Source organism: Alosa alosa, chromosome 9, assembly GCF_017589495.1.
Source record: "Alosa alosa isolate M-15738 ecotype Scorff River chromosome 9, AALO_Geno_1.1, whole genome shotgun sequence".
Lineage (NCBI taxonomy): Eukaryota > Metazoa > Chordata > Actinopteri > Clupeiformes > Clupeidae > Alosa > Alosa alosa.
Window position 1 is genome coordinate 19,517,831 of NC_063197.1, and position 20,957 is coordinate 19,538,787.

Below are 20,957 nucleotides of genomic sequence, written 5' to 3' on the forward strand. Positions count from 1 at the left end.
ATATAATATCACTCCTGACATCTTCAAGTTGCTCTCCTGACCCAGCACCAAACACCTTTTTCAAGCTAGTTTTGAATCAGCAGATATGATTAATATTGTCACATTAATCTCTACACAGTTTTTATTGGATCTCAGTGCTGCTTTTGACATGACTGAGAGTCTACAGAGTTGGGTTGGTTTATCTCACACTGAATCATGAATATTATGTTGCTTTTGTCACTTATGCATTTAAGTGTCATGTATTCTATTTCACATAGAGTCCCTGAAGGCTCCCCTCTTGGCCCTCTATTATTTGAATTACAGTTGTGTTCAAATAAATTGCAGTGCGTATTATATTTTGATAGCTTTTATTTCCATATTTCAAATGTAATGGAAACATCACACATTCAAATCCAAATCATGTCTGCATTACTTTTTTACAGGAAGTAAAGAAAAGGGATATTAATCTGATCCAAAAAATAGCAGTGTTGAGATTTTTCTCTTCAACCTTGACATAAACTGAAGACATTTTTCAAGATTTAACTTCACTTTAAATTACTTATCTAATATTTAGTTGCATAGGCATTGTTTTTGATAACTGTTGCATATCTAGGCTACATGCCGGTCAAGGATATGCATCACCCTAGCTCATTAAAATACATTTACGCTAAGGAAAATTATGGAGGATATAAGAAATTGACCATATGGAACACATTTATGATTTTATTTTAAATGCATCTGAAATGTTACATGATATATTGGGCTTTTAAGGCAAATTTGTATATTGCATTGGCATTTTTGGTAAATGTATCGTATTTCTCATTTGAAAATAACCTGGGTGAAACCAGACAAATCTGCAAAGCCTGCATTTACTCTGTAGATCTGTCTGGCAGTCCTCTAATGCAAAACTCACAGAAAACCCATCAGACTAGGTGGCAATACCATGTGACAGTCATTAGACACTGATTTGCAGTATGTCTTGTATTAATCTTTCTTCTTCCTTAAGTCATGCATTAGAGATTGCAGTCTCCTCAACCAGCCCTAAAGGCAGAACGGTGTAACAATGTCATACGCAAAGTGAACATTGTGTCTTTATTTACACATTATTTACACCAGTTTAAATAATCATATACATTTTAAATATGTAAGATTGTGGCCAAAACTGGTACTGCAATCACTTTCAAATTACTGTAGAGGGGTGTATCCCCTCCCCCTCCCCCCTGACTCGAGGTTGCCAACCCGGATGCCGAAACACTACTGACTTTGTGATTAGAACATAGGTGGAGGGTGGCGCATCAGGCCAAAACATAACATGACATGACAAAACACAACATCAACATCAGTTGGGGGCTGCAACTTCACTTTTTAAAATGACAATATCCTGGCTGGACTGCTGTTGTCAGTGATATAAGTATTTGAAATGAACATGATTTCTTAATGTCTAGTAACATACCAGGGCCATTTTATGATTAATTGAAATACATTTCTTACATACCGTTCCTTTAAGTGTCAGGTAGCCAAAGTCATTTTTAAAATCCAAAAATCAGGTAAAATGTGAAACTGATATTGAAATGTAAAAATAGAACCAGGCTAGTCCAATCTCTTTATGTAGGATCCTACCCTCTACTGCCACTGATTTTTTTTAAAAATGTGTCGCCAATAAATCTTATACAAATAATGTATTAAGAGTATGGTCAGATTCATGTGGCAATCACACCCATAACAAAAGGTCTCTGCCCGTCTATCCATTTCATTAGATCCATTCTGTTTACAGAAAATGAACGCATACGTTCCACGTTGACGAGCAGTGAACGACCAATCGTTGGCCGTTCTACTGCGAAGACGTCTGCAGCAGTGTAAAATGTAACATGTAGCCTAACATTAGGCTACGTTCACATACAGTTCCTGCAGAACGGGTGTGTTGACAGACAGAGCCAACTGGGGAAAGGTTTCAGCGGAATTCTCTGGCAGCTATGTCGGCAAACAGTAAGTAGCCAGTTAACTTAACATGCAACTGTCTGTTTTATTTCCTCAACAGGACATTGTACCCAGCCCTATGGTAGTGTGCTCGCCTCCATGTTAAGGATATGCAGGGTGCCCGTTTGCGTTGTGAAATCAGCCATAGTCACAAATAACGTTCCACGTTTTCCAGCAATCACCCGATATAGCGTTCTTTACCTTGACTCTGTGTCTACCTCTTAAAACGTCAGAAGAAGGACAATTTCACAATATAAATGTGTAGATAACCACTCTTGATGACTGTAATACCACCACAACTGTTAAACAATAACACATAGGCAACATCAAAATAGGCGGTGGTCTATAGCGTGCCAAGTGTATTTCTCGACCAATACAATAGTTTTCTTCATAACAAGAATAATTTGGAACGCTATTTTAATAGTAGGCATGAAAGTAATAGGCTATGGCGAATTATCTAAACGTTTATAAGAGTCAAGCACTAGCCATCTGTCGGTCTTTGTCCTGCTAGGCGTACTAATACTAGGCTACTTTCCTCTTAAAAAGACAGAGTGATAGCGTTCCACCATTGCTGCCGGTTGTGCACTATTCGATACGCGCAAAACGGCTCTCTCATCTATACCTCAAGCTCCGTCAGTATAATTTCAACCACGAAATTGTTATTTAATTAATAGCCTACAATATGTAAAGGAGACGTATTTTTCCATGCACAATGCGTTTATCCTTTACATGTATGCCCTGTACCAGCCACATTATTTTAGCCAAGCATGTGTGCCTCAAGGCTTGGTGAAACCATCAACGTGAACTCCCCATGCCAGAATTATTGCATTCGTGTCCAGTCCAGTCATTCATACTCATTTGTCTTTAGGTTGTGTGCAAATAAAGGTTGAGGAAGATTATGATCAGGTAATGATTGAAGAACATCTCAGTTGTGAGGATGATGGTGATTCAGCCCTGACAGGAAATACATCTGCAGCACTTTTGAATATTGACGGTAAGCCTCCTTGAGATATTTTGTATTTCTTTACATAGTAAATTATACATATAAACTCTACATTCAAAACTATTTATTTCAAATGCACATGCCAGCTCTGCAAATAATTGACAATAAAAGGACATAATGGCAAGAGAATATAGCCTACATTATTTCCTTTAGACATCTTTCTTGCTTTTTTTCTCCCATTTTCTATTTGCAATAAAGGAGGCCAGCAGAGGGACACTGGCAGACAGCCCACCACTTCTCTCATACAGACACCTAAGAGGTGGAGCTCAGACGGACAGAGGAGTAACGGCACCTCTCAGAACACAAGAGGGCAGGGCTCTGCCTCCGTGCCATTAACCAGCAGCATGGTATGGCACAAAGTCATGCTACAGTGCATCATGTGAATTAAAAAAATTTAAATCATATAACAAGTAGCAAGAGTGGCATTAAAGGAACACAAGAGGATGTGAATATTGAAATGTGGCATTGATTTTAACGCCCACAATGGTTTTTACATTGGCGTGTTCTGTAGAGGATGGAACAAGAGGGGGAGTCATCTCTTGAATATGACAGCCAACAACTTCATGAGGCAGGTGGATTGTTTTAACATTGTAGTTCTCAAGAACACCTTGAAGGCACACTACAGAAATGTGGCAAGTGTGCTGTTGAGCAGAGTGGTAACAGGTTCTGAACTGAATAAATAAATAAATAATACATTGCACATACTTATATTTAATTTATACTACTCTAAACCACCTTCTGAAAACAACTTATACTACTATCTACACTGCACTATATTTTTTGTCCTGTCTATGCACCACCTACTTTGTATATCACATACAGTGTAAGCACTTGTCTGCTTTTTTGCACTTCTGGTTAGACACAAATTGCATTTTGTTGTCTCTGTACTTGTACTCTGCACAATGACAATAAAGTTGAATCTAATCTAATGAATCTAATCTAATTAAACCCGACTCATTTTGCATTTATCAGGAGGAGAGCTCAATTTCAAAGGACTCCTTTGGCACTGATCAACTAAGAACCCTGGGTGAAATCCTTGCATATTGCCAGGTATGGTATAATGTTAATATAGGGACACAATCAAGATATAAATAGTTATGTTTGTATAATTTTTTTTTTTTATAATTATTATCATCATCATCATCATCTCAGGTTATGTACGGAGCCATCCAGAAACTGGATGAGAAATTTGAACAGCTACAAGCCAAGGTGACAAATATTCAGCCAATCCAGCTGACTCCAGAACAGTTCCAAAAGGTAAATCCTGCCATACCCACCTTTCCATGGTCTTAGTGTTTTACAGACATTATGGTTCATTATTGCATGGTGTAAATAAGGCCCAAACAAAGAACAGGTTTCATACAGTGATAAGGCTCATTTTCTTTTATTTACAAGTGACCATGTTTTTCATGGTTTGACAGGCTACATCAAAAACACCATCTCTGTCCAAGAACACAGACCCTCCTGCTGTAAGTGTGGACACGTCTTTGGCCCCAGACTTAGCCTTGTCCATGCCACATTTGGTGCGCGTGTGCTCTCCTCCACCCCCTCCCTCAGTGGAGGTGAAGAGGCCCCCAGTTCTCTCTCCAGCCCCGACCCAGAGACTTCCCAGCCCACCCAGCCTGGCCCCGCCGGGCCAGAATGATTCCCTGGTTAAGACCGTTGGCGCAGCAAACTTCTCAAACCATCCGACTCCCCTCAACAAAGATGTAGACCAGCAGATTCAAAGTCAATCTTACACAGCATATGGAGCCAGCCCTAAAACAGGTCCTGCCATCAATACTGGTCTAGAATCTTACGAGAAGTAGACATTGCTACTTAAATACTGAAACAACTTCAGCTACAGGCACAGTGTCTTGTATAACTACAGCTGTTATACAAAATAGCTAAGTTGTCCTCAGTCTCTCTGTACCAGTGTAGGTGCTAGAGACCTGCTTCATTGGTCGGTCTTATGTGGTTTTTCCTTTGCCCACATCAAAGTTGATTTTTGCCCACATCAATGTTGACATTGCTGACTCCGCCTGTAACTTTAGGGCTTAGATATTTTATATGCCATGTTTTGTTTCTGGTTTTCGGTTGGTAGCCAACTCAAATCGTTAATGTTGTTATTTTAAGGGGTTTATTTCTGTTTCATTTTTGTCAAAGATTAGATATTGCCTCAGGTAGAACATCAAAAGCCATACCTAATCAGCAAAGTAAGGCAGCATTGCCCTCAATCCTTTATTTATTTATTTTTTGGTGGGGGGACCTGCTCTTAAGGACACAGTTTGCAAATAATGAATACCATATTCTCAAATGTATGTGGTAATGCAAACTACAGGTTGGCTGGGCAGCAGGAAGAGGAATGTGTCCATTAGCCAGAGCGCCCTCCTGAAGGCAGAAAAGATGTCCAAACCTGGAAAGGCTGTCCGATTCCTCACTCGCTGTGTATTCTCCGTCGAGGAGATGAGCTGTAGCAACACTTTGGGTGACACCACCAGAGGCCTGAAGAAATTGGATCCAAATAAGCTTGGGGCCATCAGAGGTAAGGGAAGATGAACAGTCAGTATTGCCTTTGAAAGCAAATCAATTTCTAAATAAGCTGTTAATACCTGAGAAGGAGACAAAGGAGAAATCCCGCGAGTTTTCACATAGATCTTCACTTTTCGAGGTCACCGAGTAGTCAGTATGAAAACATGTATGTGGGCATGTAAATAGGAGCTCAGACATGCCCCCAGATGTAGCACTGCAGCTGCCTGGCTGCATTAGCTGCTGGCTGTAGCAACTCGAGCTAGGTAAAACCAATTGTTTTCATTCTTTTTTTTGTACCGACAGTACTTGGTGAACCCGAGAATGTATCTATGTGAAAACTCACCAGATTTCTCCTTTAATAATGATTTCATAACCACCGTGATTTTGTCCTCAGAATGGCTGGCCAGAAGGTACCCAGAGTATGATCTCAAAGAGAAAGGCAAAGACTGGAGAAAATGCATGTCGGTCATGAACTCAACTGCCAGGTACCTACGTCTGATGGCCAAGAGGCGACGGGTAGGTAGCACAATGAGAAAACAAGAACTGGCAATATGAAAACGTGGCCCTGCAAGCTGATGGCTGATGCCTGTTGTCTCCTCATTCATCAACAGCTGAAAATGCAAAGGGAGGATGAAACTCTGAAGACTCTTCATATCTCGGCATCGCACACAGAACCGATCCCGGAACCAGAAGCAGATCCTGACCCTGAGGAGGACCAGCCCACAGAGAAGTACGTAGCACAGATTGAGGAGTCCGTAGAGAATTACACTCCAGAGATGGAGTTCACAGTAGAGGAGTTCACAGCAGAGATCGATGTAGAGCTGTCTGACAGTGAGGAGGAAGACAACGCGAGAGTTAAACATATACAAAATGAGGAGGAAAACAGTCTGACATCCTACTCAGACACTGTATACGGTAAGTTCCATCTTGTTTAAATCGGATTATCTGTTCTTTAGCACGTTCTATGCACATCCATACGTCGAGTGCATATACAGAGAATCTCTGGGTTGATGAAATTAGGGATTTTTTTTAGAGCATCTTGGGAACCCTCTGCGGAACGTGAAGGTACCCCAGTATGCCATGTTCACAGCCCTGCAGCGAACCAGGCCTGAGCTAGCAGCACGCGTCCTCATCAAATACATGTTTCCTGAGGAGGTGCTCGTGGTGAGCAATGTCCATGGCAACACTGAGAGTGGCATCCGAGCTCTGGACTACAACAAAATATCTGCTCTCAGAGGTTAGTGGCAGTTACCACTTGATGTGTGTTTAGTAGAGGTGTCAGTGTATCTTTTTTTTTGTGCATGTTACACCACACACTAAATTACGCAAAAAAAAAAAGATTGTTTTACGGTTTGTTTGTTTGCCCATTTTGCATTTTTTTGCGCATTCTCAGAACACCTACAAGAACGTTTCCCCTGGTTACTGTTGGAGGAGGATGGCCAGGACTGGAAGGTGTGTGTGGGAGCCATCAACAGCACCATCCGCAAGTTTAGACATGACCTCAAGATGGGCAAGGGCCGCAAGAAGGGAACATGAGGAGAGGCACAAGCACCAGCGACTCTCCTGACCAGTGTATTTCACTGGGAGAAGTGCTAAAGACACTGTGCCTGAGATCCAGTCAAACCGTTTTAATGCTACTACAGTGATTCTCATTCAGTGTATTGGAACACCATCAAGATTACCAGAGAAATCTGTGAATATAATGGGGATGTCTAAGGCTTTCTTACTGTATGATAGTTCTGTTACAGATCTTATTTTGTTAAAAAAAAAAAAAAGAATCATAGGACAGTCATGGATGCTAGTTCATTGAAGAAAGAAAATCATGTTAACCATCAAAGAATGTTTTTTTTCCTGGAGAATAGGTCATACCTAACATTTGTATTTTTGAGCAACACTTTCATGGATAACAGGTAATGCCTTAAAGAAATTCTATTTAAATTCATTATTATGTGTTTTTTTTTTGTTGGTAAAACATGGATCTTGTTATAGTTGTTATAGATATATATAATACATATATTTTGTTAATTCATATGGATTTTTTATTTACATTGACATGCCCATACTATTAATACTGTCAATCAGATCACAGGGATATTTCCCCATTTGGGGAATTGCACTCCTTTTCCACCTCCCCTTGATTTTTATCTTTCTCCAGTTTATCCAGCCATTCTCAAGGGGAGGTGGAAAATGAGTGCAATTCCCCAAATGGTGGAATATCCCTTTAATACAGAAATTGTTTACATAATATTGAATAAATATTGACAAAGTTTTGTCTTTGTCGGTTTTAAATTAATTCGAAACAACATTATGCCATTTTTTTAAAGTCTGCCTTAGCCTCATCTTCAGATAAAATTTGAAGGAATGTGGTCATGTGAAGGACAGATAAACACAACTATACTTAATGCAAGCTGTGTGTTGTAGTTCAGTGGTTCGGGTCTGAACACTGCGAAAATATCAGAAAAGTTGTTGGAGGTTGCAAGGCTTTTACATGTGTTTTTAAGCAGGTAGCCCACTAGTTTTAGACCAAAACTCTTTAAGGACCAAAATATAGACCAAAATATTTGTAAGGTTTAAGTTGCATTATGTTCAGAAGTCGCACTGACATCAGACAGTGAAAGTGGAAGGAAATGATGTGAGAGACACGTAAATTGCATGCGAGTCTTCTGTATTTAAGACAATACAAAAAGATAAACATAGAATTCTTAAAAGTCATTCACTTGTGTTTCATTTCACACATCACATTTAAAATGTTTAGTTATGTGTGTAGTAGTCTATGAAAAAGTTATTTTAGCAGCATCAAAAACATAACAGAAATTGTTGACCCTGAGACGAAAGTGTCATAACACAAAAAGTTCAATCAAAATATAATTATATCCACCAGGTTAACTTCATGGCAACTCAAAGGAGGCAGTCTTGGTTGGAGTCGTGTCGGTTTTCAACTTTTTGGTGATACTGTTCAGGACACCCAAACATTCAGCCCAAGCTTTTCCCTTCACCTCCAGCTCATGTCTGGGGTACATCTCCGCCAGCCATTCTGTGTGCAAATATTGATTTTGTGATTCTTTAACCAATAAGTCTAAGTGGTAAGTCTAAAAGTGCATAGTGCTTGCATATGCCAACTTGGACTGATTTTGAATCACAGAAGTACAACAATTCAACATTAAAATGAACAGTTATTGCTAAACTCTAAAGGTAAGTGCATTGGCATTGTTAAGGGGGAAAAAAAGGCCGGCAGTCTGTAAAATAAAAATGTATAAATATATACGGTACCTCGGATGGCCTCTAGTTTGTTTGGGCTGAGCTCCTGGATGCCTCTCTGAGGGTTTGGGACCACAGCGCTACAGCAAAGGACACTTTGTGAAAAAACTGCATGCAGTACTGGCACAACAGCCTTCTGAGGCTCATCCTGCTTAAAGGCCTCCATGTACACAGAGTATGGGATCCACACCTTCCTGAAGGCACTTCCAATCATCACTGCAAACCATAACCATAATCAGCCAAAATACAATTTCTGACTCCTAAAATCTTCACACTTTTTCTATTTTTAAATGAATGTGAAAGCTCCTGGACACTTTAAAGGTACACTATACAAGATTCACCTAGCATAGCTATACAGCATATACATAGCGAGTCGCTACCGAGAAAACCACCCATGCAACTACAAGAACGGCGGCCCGACAAATCTCGCAAGAGTCGTGAAACATTACCTTGTCAGTAGATATAACTCTTTGGTGATATTTTTTGCCTGTTAATCCTTCGACTCCACAACAAAAGCATTTTCATTGTGTACAGGGGGAAAAGTCACGATAAGTTTGCTATAACAGCAGAGTAAATATATTGCGACTCTAGAGGGAGCTCTACAGTCGCCAAAAATACCTAAACCTGCATAGTGTACCTTTAACTATGAAGTTGTATAACAGACCTGGCTGTTTGAGATACATTTTCTGGTAAAAAAAAAAGAACCTGGCCAAACAGAATTGCTATGTTTGTTTCTGGCTCAGTTTCAATAAATGTGATAATAATATAAAAGAATAATAAAAAAAGTACATTTTGCTCACCATGTTGCTCTTTGTCATTAGAGACACTGTTGTTTTTAGTGGCCTCACAGCACTCCTCCACCGAGCCCCCTGGTGCCGATCGCCTCCCCTGTAGCTCAGAGAGAATCTTGGCTACTTTGCTGGCACACAGTCCCTCATCAGCAGAGACAGGCAAGGACACTCTGCGTTTGGGTTGGTTTGCCCTTAGAGGAGGCACTTTCTGAAGAGCTGGATCCTTCTTCCTGCTGGCACCTTGACGCCTACCTCTACCCTGGCCTCTTCCTCTTCGACCTCTTCCTGCAATTTTGCCTGCACTAGCTTTGTCGGCTTCCCCAAAGTAGGCTTCAGGTTGAGATGAGTCAAGACTGTTTGGACCACATGTAAAAGTATTTCCGTTGCTTGGAAGTAGACACTGGGCGTTTACTTTGTTTTGCTGTACACATCCCCAAGGCGGCTCGTCTCTCCCCAAAAATGACGAAGCGTGTGGCTAAAGAACAAAGGCAAGACTGGAATTAACTGGTGTCTGCATGCTTGCACCATATGACGATTCACCTGCTTAAAAATGTGATAAGACACTACAGTTGTGAAGGCAAAGATAACATATTAGTTGTACCACACAACTTTAAATATGAATACCTTGTCTGGCGGTCTTAGACTGAGAGTGGGAGCATGGAACTGTAGATCAGCACCCTTAAACACAGGTCTCTGAATTGCTGAATGCCATTCCTGGTATACAATACAAAAATTGCACACATAAGGTTTGCTTCCAGGAACCTATTCATATCTTGGACACACTACAGGAAACATGAATTATATATTTAAGGGTAGCATTTCAATACATTCTACTCCCCAAAACAAGACAAAGACAAAAACACAGATAAAATCATACACATGAACCCACACTTTAACACAAACAAACCTAGCATATCAAAGACAAAAATATCACTCAATGTATTTACTGGTGAAATAGTAATATACAGTGAAAATAATATGCAGATAGATTTTGCAGTAACAACTTCCACCCAATTACAGATGCAAGGCTTTCCATCACTGAATCTAATGGACACAGACCACACAGGGACTATAATGACTGAAATACTGACTATAAATAGTTTACCAAGACCCAGCAATGTTGACACATTATGGGCCACACACTGATGCTGCCACTCAGCAATAATTACAGTGCATGAAAATGCACTGTTCTGTTATCCGAAGTCTTCTTCTTCCCACCAAATTTCTGCGTCTAATTCAGCTTCAACCGTTTAACGTAGAAACTTCGTTCAAACTTTGTAACGTAGGTCTTGAAAAGTACACTTGAGGAATGTATTTTTCACTTTTGTGAACTTTATACTTTGAGATATTAACAAAAAACAAGCTTATTTTTCCCCATAGACTTTATATTAGCACTATGACATCACAATGGACTAATTAACTTGATTTGCACCTGTATCAACTTCCAGCTGCTCAACTAGGACCCATCAAAGGGCCAGTTAAACTGATTGCACCTGTATCAACTGCTTTCTGCTTAACTAGGCCAACTCTCTGTGTCTCTCCATTCTGCTAGGATATAAGGCACATTCCATCCAACTTTCTATCCATTCATCCTCTTCAAACCATTCACTCATCCACCCATTAAACTATCCATCAACATCCATTAAACAATCTGCCTAGCAACATCCATTCAACTTTCTGTCTATCAACATCCATTACACTATCTACATTCAACTTTTAAACTATATACTTTGTCTCAGGCTTTAAGCATACAATCTGGCTCTTTTAAGACTACTATTTCCTCTGCCCAACTGTTTCAAAATAAATGTCCTCACTACAATAATTCACTATTAAATAATTTAACTATTTAAACTACTCAACTATTTACCTGTTCAGCCATTTCAACTGTCAGTTGTTATCAACTATGACTCCTGCCAACTGTTTCCAAATAAAATATTTGATTGCCATTTTATGTTAATATACAGTATGTTTATATTTTCATGCACTGGTAATTTCCTCGAAATTACATTTTCTAGTTGTATTTAATTGGCACTCACAGCAAGACTCGTCAACTAGGAGCTCCACTCAACGTATCTGGAGAACACACCTTAGTGACTACAAATGTTTATTTTTGTTCAAGTTGTTTTGTAGTGTTTGTGTTTAGTAGCGGAGCTAATTATGGATAAATCTACAATAAAGGTGAAATATGCCATTTCTTTTTCAAACCAAAAACATTACTGCAGTGAAATACCCAATCATTCCTCATCAGTTAGTATGTATGCATCCTTGATTCACCCAGGTGCATTTCGTTTGCATTATCTGGTTCAATGCACTTTTGAGCCAAATCTCTATTGTAAAGTGAGATGATTTGTAATTACTTCATTTCAATGTGATTACAAAGACAGAAGCTACAACATTTTATTGATTAGGCTATTTAAAACTTTTCATAGAAATGTCAACCTTTGACAACCATTTAGCCAACAGGATGAATTGTTGATTAAGACCCATTTCTGCAAGGGCTCTGCTTCAGTCAGGAATGCAAAGAATATGCCAAGCTAATGACATGTCACAAAATGCAATGTGTGTACAAAACAGATCATACTGTTTGTATGATGTGGAATCAACCTGGGAACATATGTAAGGCCTATGTAAGGATTTGCTTTGTACCTTCTTTGAGTCTTCCCTGTTGATGTGGAGATACAGCTGGGAGCAATCTGCTTGAAGGCTATCAATCTTCTGTTCAAGCCTCTGTACAACTGTGCACAACGTCTAGCAGAAAGACAGAAACAGTCTACATCAGTTGGCCCTTCCTTATTATCACATTTTACTAAACAACTCATTAACACACACTTGCATTTAACTATAGTGCCAAACAGTGAAATAATGCAAAGCAGAAGTTATAGATGAGGATCTGTCCAAAGTACTTGCTAACATCACAACTGTATCAAGGTGTTAACTGAAAAACAGTCAAACATCATACCTGGCAATATTTCAACACTTCCAGCAAAATGTTGTCCTTCTTTTCACAGAATGGTTCCTCCATCTGTGCAAAAAGAGAGTTCCAAGAAACATGAAAAGAACAAGACTAAGAACAGTGTGCTTCAGTATTCCTTATATTAATACAACATAATGCCTGCAGTCCACAATGGTCCTTTTCATTATAATTCACCTTATCCATCTGGCGGCCAGAACGAGGCTACAGGGTACATTATCTCCACAATCTGCTGGACTTAGGTGTAATGGCAAGTGTACCCTGTAGCCTCGTTCTGGCCGCCAGTTGAATAAGGTGAATGATGGACTCTTCTCCTAACAAACCATCTATGAGTGTAACAACCCCTTATCAGAATTTCACTCGGCTGTAAGGGTAATCAAATATACCAGCAACAATCACCACCTTTTTAGAAGCAACAGGGTGTGTCATCGCTAACACTAACCTTTCCTTGAAGAGATGGGAAGCCTGGTGGCTCCATGGCTGCTTGTGGGCTGATGGCAGTTTCTTGCTTGGTGTAGGGAGCTGGGATCCAGCCTGCTGTCTCCCCCGACATACGGTCTTGCTCAGCCTGGCCCGATTTACATGGTTGAATCTTTACCAGTGACTTCTTTGTCCCTCGTCGCTTTGGCTGTGACATTACAAGGGAGGTCAGACACTTCTTTTTTTGGTTCAATATAATACTGGAACCAAAGGTCAGATATAATCTAGATTTTGGTGCTCAAAAGTCTCTTAGGGGGGAAATACCTGGCCATTTGTGGACAGTGAACTATTGTGCTTGGGTACAGGACTGCTTGTTTTCTTACGCCTTGGTTTTCGATCAGTCCTCCTGGGAACGACCCCATTTTTCTCCGCACCTGTTACATAAAAAGGAAAGCTGCAGGTTGTGTGATAGTACCAAACAATACAATGATGTGAGGCCTATTGCATGATCGATTGTCTCATTGACTGAAGCACAAGCACAGACTATGATACTCACTTTACTTCAAGTCCGTGTCTTTAGCACACGTTACTCAGCACAACATAAGGAGAAATAGCCATCTAACTATAAGTTGTGTAGGCTAGGCACAGGACCAGAGTAGCCAATCCCGCGAAAAGCCAACAATAACAACCAATAAGGCATCTATCAAACTGCAAAACTGTTAGCCGACTGGCTAGGCATGCTTGCTTCTAGCCAGGTTGGGTAGCTGGATATTCTAGTGTGTGAGCATAGCAACAGCAGAATCATCTGGTTGAGTGTGATCATCAATTAGCCAAATTAAATAAATGTTGACATACATAGGCCTTATGAATTATAGAAATAGAGTTTTGGTCAGTTAGTGTAAATAACTCACATCCTTCCAACTTGATCTTCCTAACGTTCAAGTTAATCGACGACTGTTGTTTAACGTTACCAGCTGGGACACTGGAAGAATCCGAATCGCAGTTAGCTCCGTCCTCTTCAAAATCTGAAACAGGCGCAAATAAAAATATGTCGGTTTCTGGACTAGAGAAAGTTTCTGGGCTTGAGGGAGGTAGTTCGTCGTCAAGTTGGACAATAATTTCTGACATTCCTTCTTCGTTTCCTTCAGCATTTTCAGCACAGTCGACCCCTCCTTCACCAGGGCAAATAAAACGTGTTCCGTCACTGCTCTGACCACACTCAACTTTCATCTTGAACAACGCTAGTGACAAAGGTGCAGTAAAATAAAGTTTGACATTTGTTAAAACACGTCGGTGCCAGTTATCTACTATCTGATGTTTTTATGCTAGCAGCTGTTTAACTTGCTTTCTACAACGCCATGAAACTTTCCAAATACCGCGCGGAGGGGGAGGGGGGGGGGTCGATGACTCCTCAATTCCCACCCCACGGCTGAAGGGCCTATCACACTGATGAGGACTGCAGGTTTGTGATTTAGCCTATCTTAGATGTTGTGGACTTATGAACATGATAAAGTAATCTCAAATAAACGTTTGGTAGGCCTACACGGTTTCTCTGTAGGCCTACACTCTTCACAATATTGCTAAATCTAAATAAGCAAAGTAAGCAAAGCAAGTTTTTCCAAATCTGTGCAGGTGAGGCCTCAGCCCAATCTATGAGTTTTGGTTGATTTGACCATTAACTTAGAAACAGGTAGCCTACCTTACTTTGGATGGGCAAGTGCTTAACGTCAAAAATATCGAGACTGGAGTAACTCAACATTAGGTATGAGCTACACCAGGCGCATAACTGAAGCGTTCCGTTCGCGACGCGTAAAATCCATTTTAGATGAATGATCTATTTTTTTTCGAACGTACGCCCCACTGTCGTCTGGTGTAGCTACTTCCATTGATTATAATAAAGTTGCAGCAGACACAACACGAACGGAACGCTTCAGTTACGCGCCTGGTGTAGCTCCGCCCTTAGAATTCTAAAGACGTCAAATAGCTCGTTATAGATACCAAAATAGCCAAGGAGCCAGACGTGAATAGCCTACACATGGGTAATAAAAATGGTTCTTTTCATGATAAAATACTTTTAGAACCCTTGAGCCAGCTCCTTGTGATCTGATCATTCCCGGCGTCATGGGGGGGCTTTGAGGGGCCAGGCCCGTCCTGGAAGTCATCTGTGCCCGCCCTGGACGAGCTTGGCTGCACCAACCAACCCCAATCCAATAGATTGATTTTGAACACTTATTAAATGTAGGCCTATAATATAGCCTACGTTTGTCAATCTGTATAGCTAATCAATCAGGAACATTAGGTAAACCCATCACCTAAATGGAGAGGAGGTTACGTGGCGCAGTCTAGGCTACTTCACTTCTGCACTAACCCCTGTCATCCGATGACAAATATGGCTTATCGGCTCGCAGGTAGGCCATAGGCCTATCTCATATCGTAGTACTTATTAGAAGTAGGCCTAGTAGTTTATGGGTTTGTTTGATAGCGTTAACCTTTACTGTTTTTTCTTCTGACCTAGTCGGAGAACTGGGAGCTTGTTACCACTCCAGGTCCGAAGTTATCCTTTTATTATTTTGTTATAGTTAGTTATTATTTTGAATATGACTAACTCCAGTCTCAACAGCACGTCTACTTTTTCCACACGCATCTCAGTTCTAACACGCATATCCCCTCTCGCTTTCTCTCTCTCCATCCCTGCGCACGGGGCTCTCTTAAATGAGCTGCACCATTTTACAACAATTGCATCTATATTTTCATATTAGAATGTTTTGTCAAGTCAAGTGTAAGCTTAAACTACCGTGATCAATTTAAGTTCCCGTGCCCCCCCCCTGGAAAGGTGTAATGCCCATCCGTGATGTGATGCGATGCAGCATTTGTTTGCACCTCCAACAGCATGCCGTAACCTACCTGATTTTCGCCCAAAAACGCCTGTATGTGTGTGAAAGAATTAATGCAAGGGAACGTAGACCTTAGGGCAACGCCTAGCCATACATCTACACTGGCCTAGCATCCTGATCTTTTATTCTGTCCTTATCGTGTGTAGCCTACTAAAACAATCCAGCAGATGGCGCCATCTGGCTTTTAAAGAAGAATCGTCTTGCATTATTTTCTGTAAAAGCCCTGCTATAGATACATTGTAAGAATATTTGAATTTATGTGTAGCCTACTGTCCACAGACATAACATTAGACTGGAAAAGACCAAACAGTTTAAGCTAACTTCAGATCAGAGAGGGTGAAAGCGGAGCAGTAGGCTAATAACGAATCTTTGTTCAGACCCTTTGGCTCAGGCTGCTCTCCTGAATTGCTAAATGGTGCAGCATTGAGCAGTCACAGAAAAAGGTTTAGGCCCACCAATGGATCACATCATGATATTAATCAAAAGGGTTTAAATAAATATATTAAAATGCTGACATTTGTGTATATCAATTATAGGTATAGGCTATCGGAACAGGTGAAAACCATTCCTTAGGCTATAAAAAGAATGTTAATATCACATTCTTAAACATTATGGTTCTTGGAAATTATATAATAGCCTCTATCCTTTTCATTCTTTCTGACCACCATCCACATTTTTAAGTTATATTTAGGTCATGGGGTTTGTGTGATCCCTTACATCCCTACTGCAGTAAACTACTATGTAGCCTACAACCCAAATTCCAAAAAAGTTGGGACGTTTGTAAAATGTAAATTAAAAAATGATGCTATGATTTACAAATCATGTCAACCCTATAAGAGTGGTTCAAAGACAACATATCAACTGAAGGAGAGAAATTGTATTGTATTTTTTTGGAAAAAATATGTATATAGAAATTCATTTTGAATTTAATGCCAGCAACACGTCTCAAAAAAGAGAGACGGGCATTTTCTTCCCCTCTTAATTTAACAACATTCTGTAATTGTCTAGAAACTGAGGAGACCAGTTGCTAGAGTTTTGAGAATGAAATATGGTCCCTTTCCTGCCGGTATAGGATTTCAGCTGCTCAACAGTCAACAGAATAAATGTAGCCGACTAGGTATAACAAATTCGGTATCTCTATGTTGACATGCAATGTATGTGCACAGAATTGTGTTTGATCCCCCATGTTCTAACTTGTTTTTATCACCATATCCATTTCACCTTTCTGTTTGTGTGGGACAATTCCACACAAAGCCCCATACACCTCAGCAACACCAAACAGAAGTGCAGTGAAGCACCCCCCCCACCACCATCTTTCCTCACATCTTCCCTTTGCTCCTCCATCCACCATCCTCCCCCTCACTCTCCTCCTCATGGGAGGCTTGGGGAGGAAGATCAATCACTGGCACAGTGGGGAGCCTGTCTGCTCGTGCTGTGACTGTGCTGCAGTACTGCGTCCATCTTCCCCCTCACGCGTCTCATAAACACAGCCCTGGCAATGCCATTTTGTAGCCGACATCCTTTATGGACGAGCTTCAAAGACTGATCAGACTACAAATGCTGAAGGCCGGATGACAATATGAAGCATGGTAACGCAGGAAACAAGAGTTGAACTCAGTTGAACATGATGTGGTGCATGCCGTTCTGATGCTATTGTCATAACAGCATGTCATGACTGCCCTTACATGTATTCCACCATATTGAATCTGAAAAAAATGGGTCGGTCTCATTTAGTTTCATCCATTTCTGTAGCATATGGGGTTATTGTTTGACCAGAACAAACCTCTCCTACCCTTTCAGGGTCAGAGGAAGAACTATTTGCAAAAGTTATTGATAATGTTCATCATTAACCACTTATCAGCTCATTATCTGAATGTTTCAGAATGAAGCTGAGTCTGTATGACCACCACCTTGGTGCAAAACAAGCCCTAAAGTCTGGTAAATCACAGGGAAGAAGATTAGCTGGTCCACAAACCTGCCATTCTGTTGCACATTCATAAAATGTACAAAGGTAATTGGATATATAAATAACTGACAAAACATATACTCTGAGTTTTTCTTTGCCTTGATTAAACAATACATTATCTTTTTTGTACATATGTATGTTGGCTTAGGTAACCAAAGTAAACCCAAGTATTTGATTTCATTTCTGAGCGAAGGCTCTGTTTGTTGTGTAATCTTATCACAGACTTGTTGCAGAGCTTGGCTCGTGGCATGTTTTGAGAGGAACTTGTCAGACCTCTTGCTTCCCTAGATTTTTTTATACAGAGGAAATCTGCAACGATGAAAACTTGAAACAATAATTTTGGTTAAATCATGCAGAATACAATGCATACAATAAACGGCTTAAGATATTATTAACACATTGGTTTTCTTGAAAATCTGTATTCTATCACAACGATAATGCAATTTAATGATCACATGGCTGTCTGAGATAATGTCGCTCTTCTGGAACATCACATCATTGGCCCCTACTGTTTCCTTGAGACGGTGCCAACCAGTGGTGGAAGCGGAAGCCAGAATCTTCCTCTGCAGAATTCAAAGGGTGATAACCCTCAACTGACTATGCAGCCAAGCTTTCATTTCATTGTGTACAGACATGCTTTGTACTTACTGCCAATGCGTTATCAGTGGAGAGGGAATTCACCCTATAAGACACACAAACAGTCACAGTCATTCAAAACAATTCTCTGAGTTAGCCTATCACTTGCAAAACAATATTGTAAACTGAAGATTGCAAACGGATGACTTCAACAGTGTTCATCAGGTTGCCTTATATGCTGTTGAACTAGCCTGTTTAAGTAGAAAAAATATGTTTTATTATTGTATTATTTGCTATAATTTAAAGGGACACGCCAATTTTTGGGGAAAGCTTATTTCCCCAAACGTTGGTGAGTCCCTTTAAAGGCACAATGGTAAAATGGTAAATGCAGACTGTAATTACACCTCTTATAGACCCTTTCAAGAGAGTTCCATTATCAGCATCATAGTTGTGTTATCTTAATGCAGAGGAAGTAGTTTGGGAACCAAATAGAACGTTTTTGTTTTTATTGTTGAAAGGGTCTATAGAGTACACATCGAGTTCAGGTACCAATATGTTGACAAAATATTATGTTTTTAAAAAATCAGGTAAATGTCAGCAGTGAAGTGATTTGTCAAGGTAATGAACAATGAATTCATGCACACACATGTATTACATTCCCTGTGTGTGAGACACACACATTGCCAGTAGTCTATGCAACATATCAACCCTGTCTCCAGGCAGTACTCCAGGACACACACTGTCATTTACCAGGTGACTGCAGGCAGCCCGGCTCAAACACAGAGGGCTGCTTGGGGTTGCGTGATGTCTGAATTCATCTTTGATGGAGGGGGAGGATATGTTGTGAAGGGGGTGGGGTGGAGTTGAGTATAGGGGGGTCGAGGTGACCTAAATTCAGATTTACTCAAGCCTGACTCCTCATTCAACATCCTGTGGCTTTGCTGTGTAACATCAGTGGGATATCATCAATCCAGTCTCTCTCTTTCTCTATCTATCTATCTATCTATCTATCTCTTGCTCTCCATTTAAGCCTTAGCGTTCATTTTTGTCACTTAAAGAAAAATGTTTTTCAAAAAATTGCAGTGAAATTAGCAACTCCTCCCTTGTATGTTTCTTTAATCAAAAATGATTTATTTAGATATGAAACAATAACACAATGACTATTGTTCTGCCACAGCTAACATTGACTTATCTTTCAACAAGACATGACTTCCATAATTTGTCTCACTGCCATAGTCCAGTATTTCTTGTTAAGCTGCCAGTTTTTCACAATGTTTGTTGTACAATGATTTCTGTAACACTCAACGAGGTTAGAATAAATCCCTCATGTGATGGTAATTTCAATGCAAAATGTTTTTTTAAATTATATATAATGTATTTAACTGAAATTAAAAGTATATTTATTACAGGGAAAGAGCAATGCCAGCTGTGACTGAATCTTTTTCAGCTGTTCATTACACATCTGCATGACATGGTGGGTCCTGTCCAAAATCATGTTGTTTAAGCATCGGTCCAGAAAAGGACACAGTAGCAGAGGCTCAGGGTAAATAAAAAGACCGGTAACTGGTCCATTCTGAGTTCCACCATGTGCCGATAAGCTGAGGACCAGTAGCTATAACTGAAGGCTGGCTGGTGATCAAGATCGAGAGGGATAGCTCAAGTCACACAGCATTTTCCAAACAGGCTGGGATGTTGCACATGCACAGCGCAACTCATTAAACTCTATTAAACAGCATCCCCCCTCTCAGCAGAACAATGGTAAAGCCTCTCAGCCTGGAGGCATGGCCGCAGGCTGCCTGGCAGTGATAGGGGCCCCCCCCCCCCCCCCCCCAAGTGCTGTCACCACCACACACCTCAGTCCAGCCCCCCCCCATCACCTCTTTCTCCCTCACCACTGCAGGTGCCTTGCTTTCACCAAAGTCTATTGCACACTTTGATGTGGATTTATTAGCCATTTCTCTGGTTACTTGTTTGGTTAATATTTCAAGTTAGACCTTGCCAATGCCAATGCACAGACCATAACGAGTGTGAAATAGACTACTACATCCATGAAAAATATTTGATATACTCTTAGGCCACTGTCCATTTGTTGAATGACGAGTTGCTGCTCGGCGCTGTTGTGTTCCCCTAGTAACACCTGGGTCTCCTCTCTCTGTTCGGAAAGTAGGCTACCACAGAAGGTATTGGTATTCATGTTGCCATTTGTCACAGTGACAAGCAGGGGGTGGCGGAGATGTCAGTTGTACTAACTGTTAGGTTTCCCTCACAGGGCTCAGCTGCTGTCGTGTACCCACAATCTCGGATTCTTTTATTATTATTATTATTATTATTATTATTATTGTTTACAAATTCGCAATTGGCGTCTGGTAATAGGCCTGTTTTTCTATTTGCCTGTTTATTATTAAGATTATCTTTATTGTTTTTAATAAGTGCCCGATGGGTTCGCATGCGGTCATGACAAGTGCATTGCATGGATTTGACCAAGGATTTACCTTTCGACGCGTGCGTCCACGCTCGCACGCTCGCGCGTTAAGTAGTCGGGGGAGGACTACGGGTTGCAGAGCCAGAAGGCTGCGCGCGCAGCCTCGCTGTCACAGGACTACATCCTTCT

The 20,957-nt window shown here is 40.5% G+C and overlaps 2 protein-coding genes across 4 annotated transcripts; one reads left to right on the forward strand and one right to left on the reverse strand.

The window, feature by feature from the left end:
• The first annotated feature begins 1,821 nt into the window (after nucleotides 1-1,821).
• zgc:113423 (uncharacterized protein LOC569178 homolog) lies at nucleotides 1,822-8,273 on the forward strand. Its single transcript, XM_048253539.1, has 12 exons — nucleotides 1,822-1,965; nucleotides 2,825-2,950; nucleotides 3,158-3,306; nucleotides 3,471-3,527; nucleotides 3,932-4,009; nucleotides 4,112-4,216; nucleotides 4,381-4,726; nucleotides 5,280-5,483; nucleotides 5,865-5,986; nucleotides 6,082-6,385; nucleotides 6,504-6,707; nucleotides 6,864-8,273. Exons 1-12 carry the CDS (start codon nucleotides 1,953-1,955, stop codon nucleotides 7,004-7,006), a joined length of 1,851 nt encoding a protein of 616 aa, XP_048109496.1. The 5' UTR covers nucleotides 1,822-1,952; the 3' UTR covers nucleotides 7,007-8,273.
• si:zfos-905g2.1 lies at nucleotides 8,119-14,364 on the reverse strand. 3 transcript variants are annotated; one of them, XM_048253540.1, is made up of 9 exons: nucleotides 13,822-14,358; nucleotides 13,235-13,344; nucleotides 12,933-13,118; nucleotides 12,479-12,541; nucleotides 12,166-12,267; nucleotides 10,144-10,233; nucleotides 9,529-9,994; nucleotides 8,741-8,944; nucleotides 8,119-8,504 (listed from the first exon to the last, which is right to left on the reverse strand). In XM_048253540.1, the coding sequence occupies exons 1-9, from the start codon at nucleotides 14,138-14,140 to the stop codon at nucleotides 8,359-8,361; spliced, it is 1,686 nt and encodes a 561-aa protein (XP_048109497.1). In that variant the 5' UTR covers nucleotides 14,141-14,358; the 3' UTR covers nucleotides 8,119-8,358. The 3 variants fall into 3 exon arrangements, with proteins under 3 accessions (XP_048109497.1, XP_048109499.1, XP_048109498.1); XM_048253542.1 differs by lacking the exon at nucleotides 13,822-14,358 and adding an exon at nucleotides 13,467-13,645; XM_048253541.1 differs by having other exon boundaries at nucleotides 8,481-8,504; nucleotides 8,741-8,808; nucleotides 13,822-14,364.
• Between the last annotated feature and the right edge of the window lie 6,593 nt (nucleotides 14,365-20,957).

Coding starts and splice junctions, on each gene's coding strand:
- zgc:113423 (XM_048253539.1), top strand. Junction 3,307..3,470: donor TGCCATTAACCAGCAGCATG/GTATGGCACAAA, acceptor CGTGTTCTGTAG/AGGATGGAACAAGAGGGGGA. Junction 4,010..4,111: donor AAATCCTTGCATATTGCCAG/GTATGGTATAAT, acceptor TCATCATCTCAG/GTTATGTACGGAGCCATCCA.
- si:zfos-905g2.1 (XM_048253540.1), bottom strand. CDS start 14,140: ATGAAAGTTGAGTGTGGTCAGAGCAGTGACGGAACACGTTTTATTTGC. Junction 10,234..12,165: donor ACAGGGAAGACTCAAAGAAG/GTACAAAGCAAA, acceptor ATTGTATACCAG/GAATGGCATTCAGCAATTCA. Junction 9,995..10,143: donor GTCTAAGACCGCCAGACAAG/GTATTCATATTT, acceptor TTTGTTCTTTAG/CCACACGCTTCGTCATTTTT.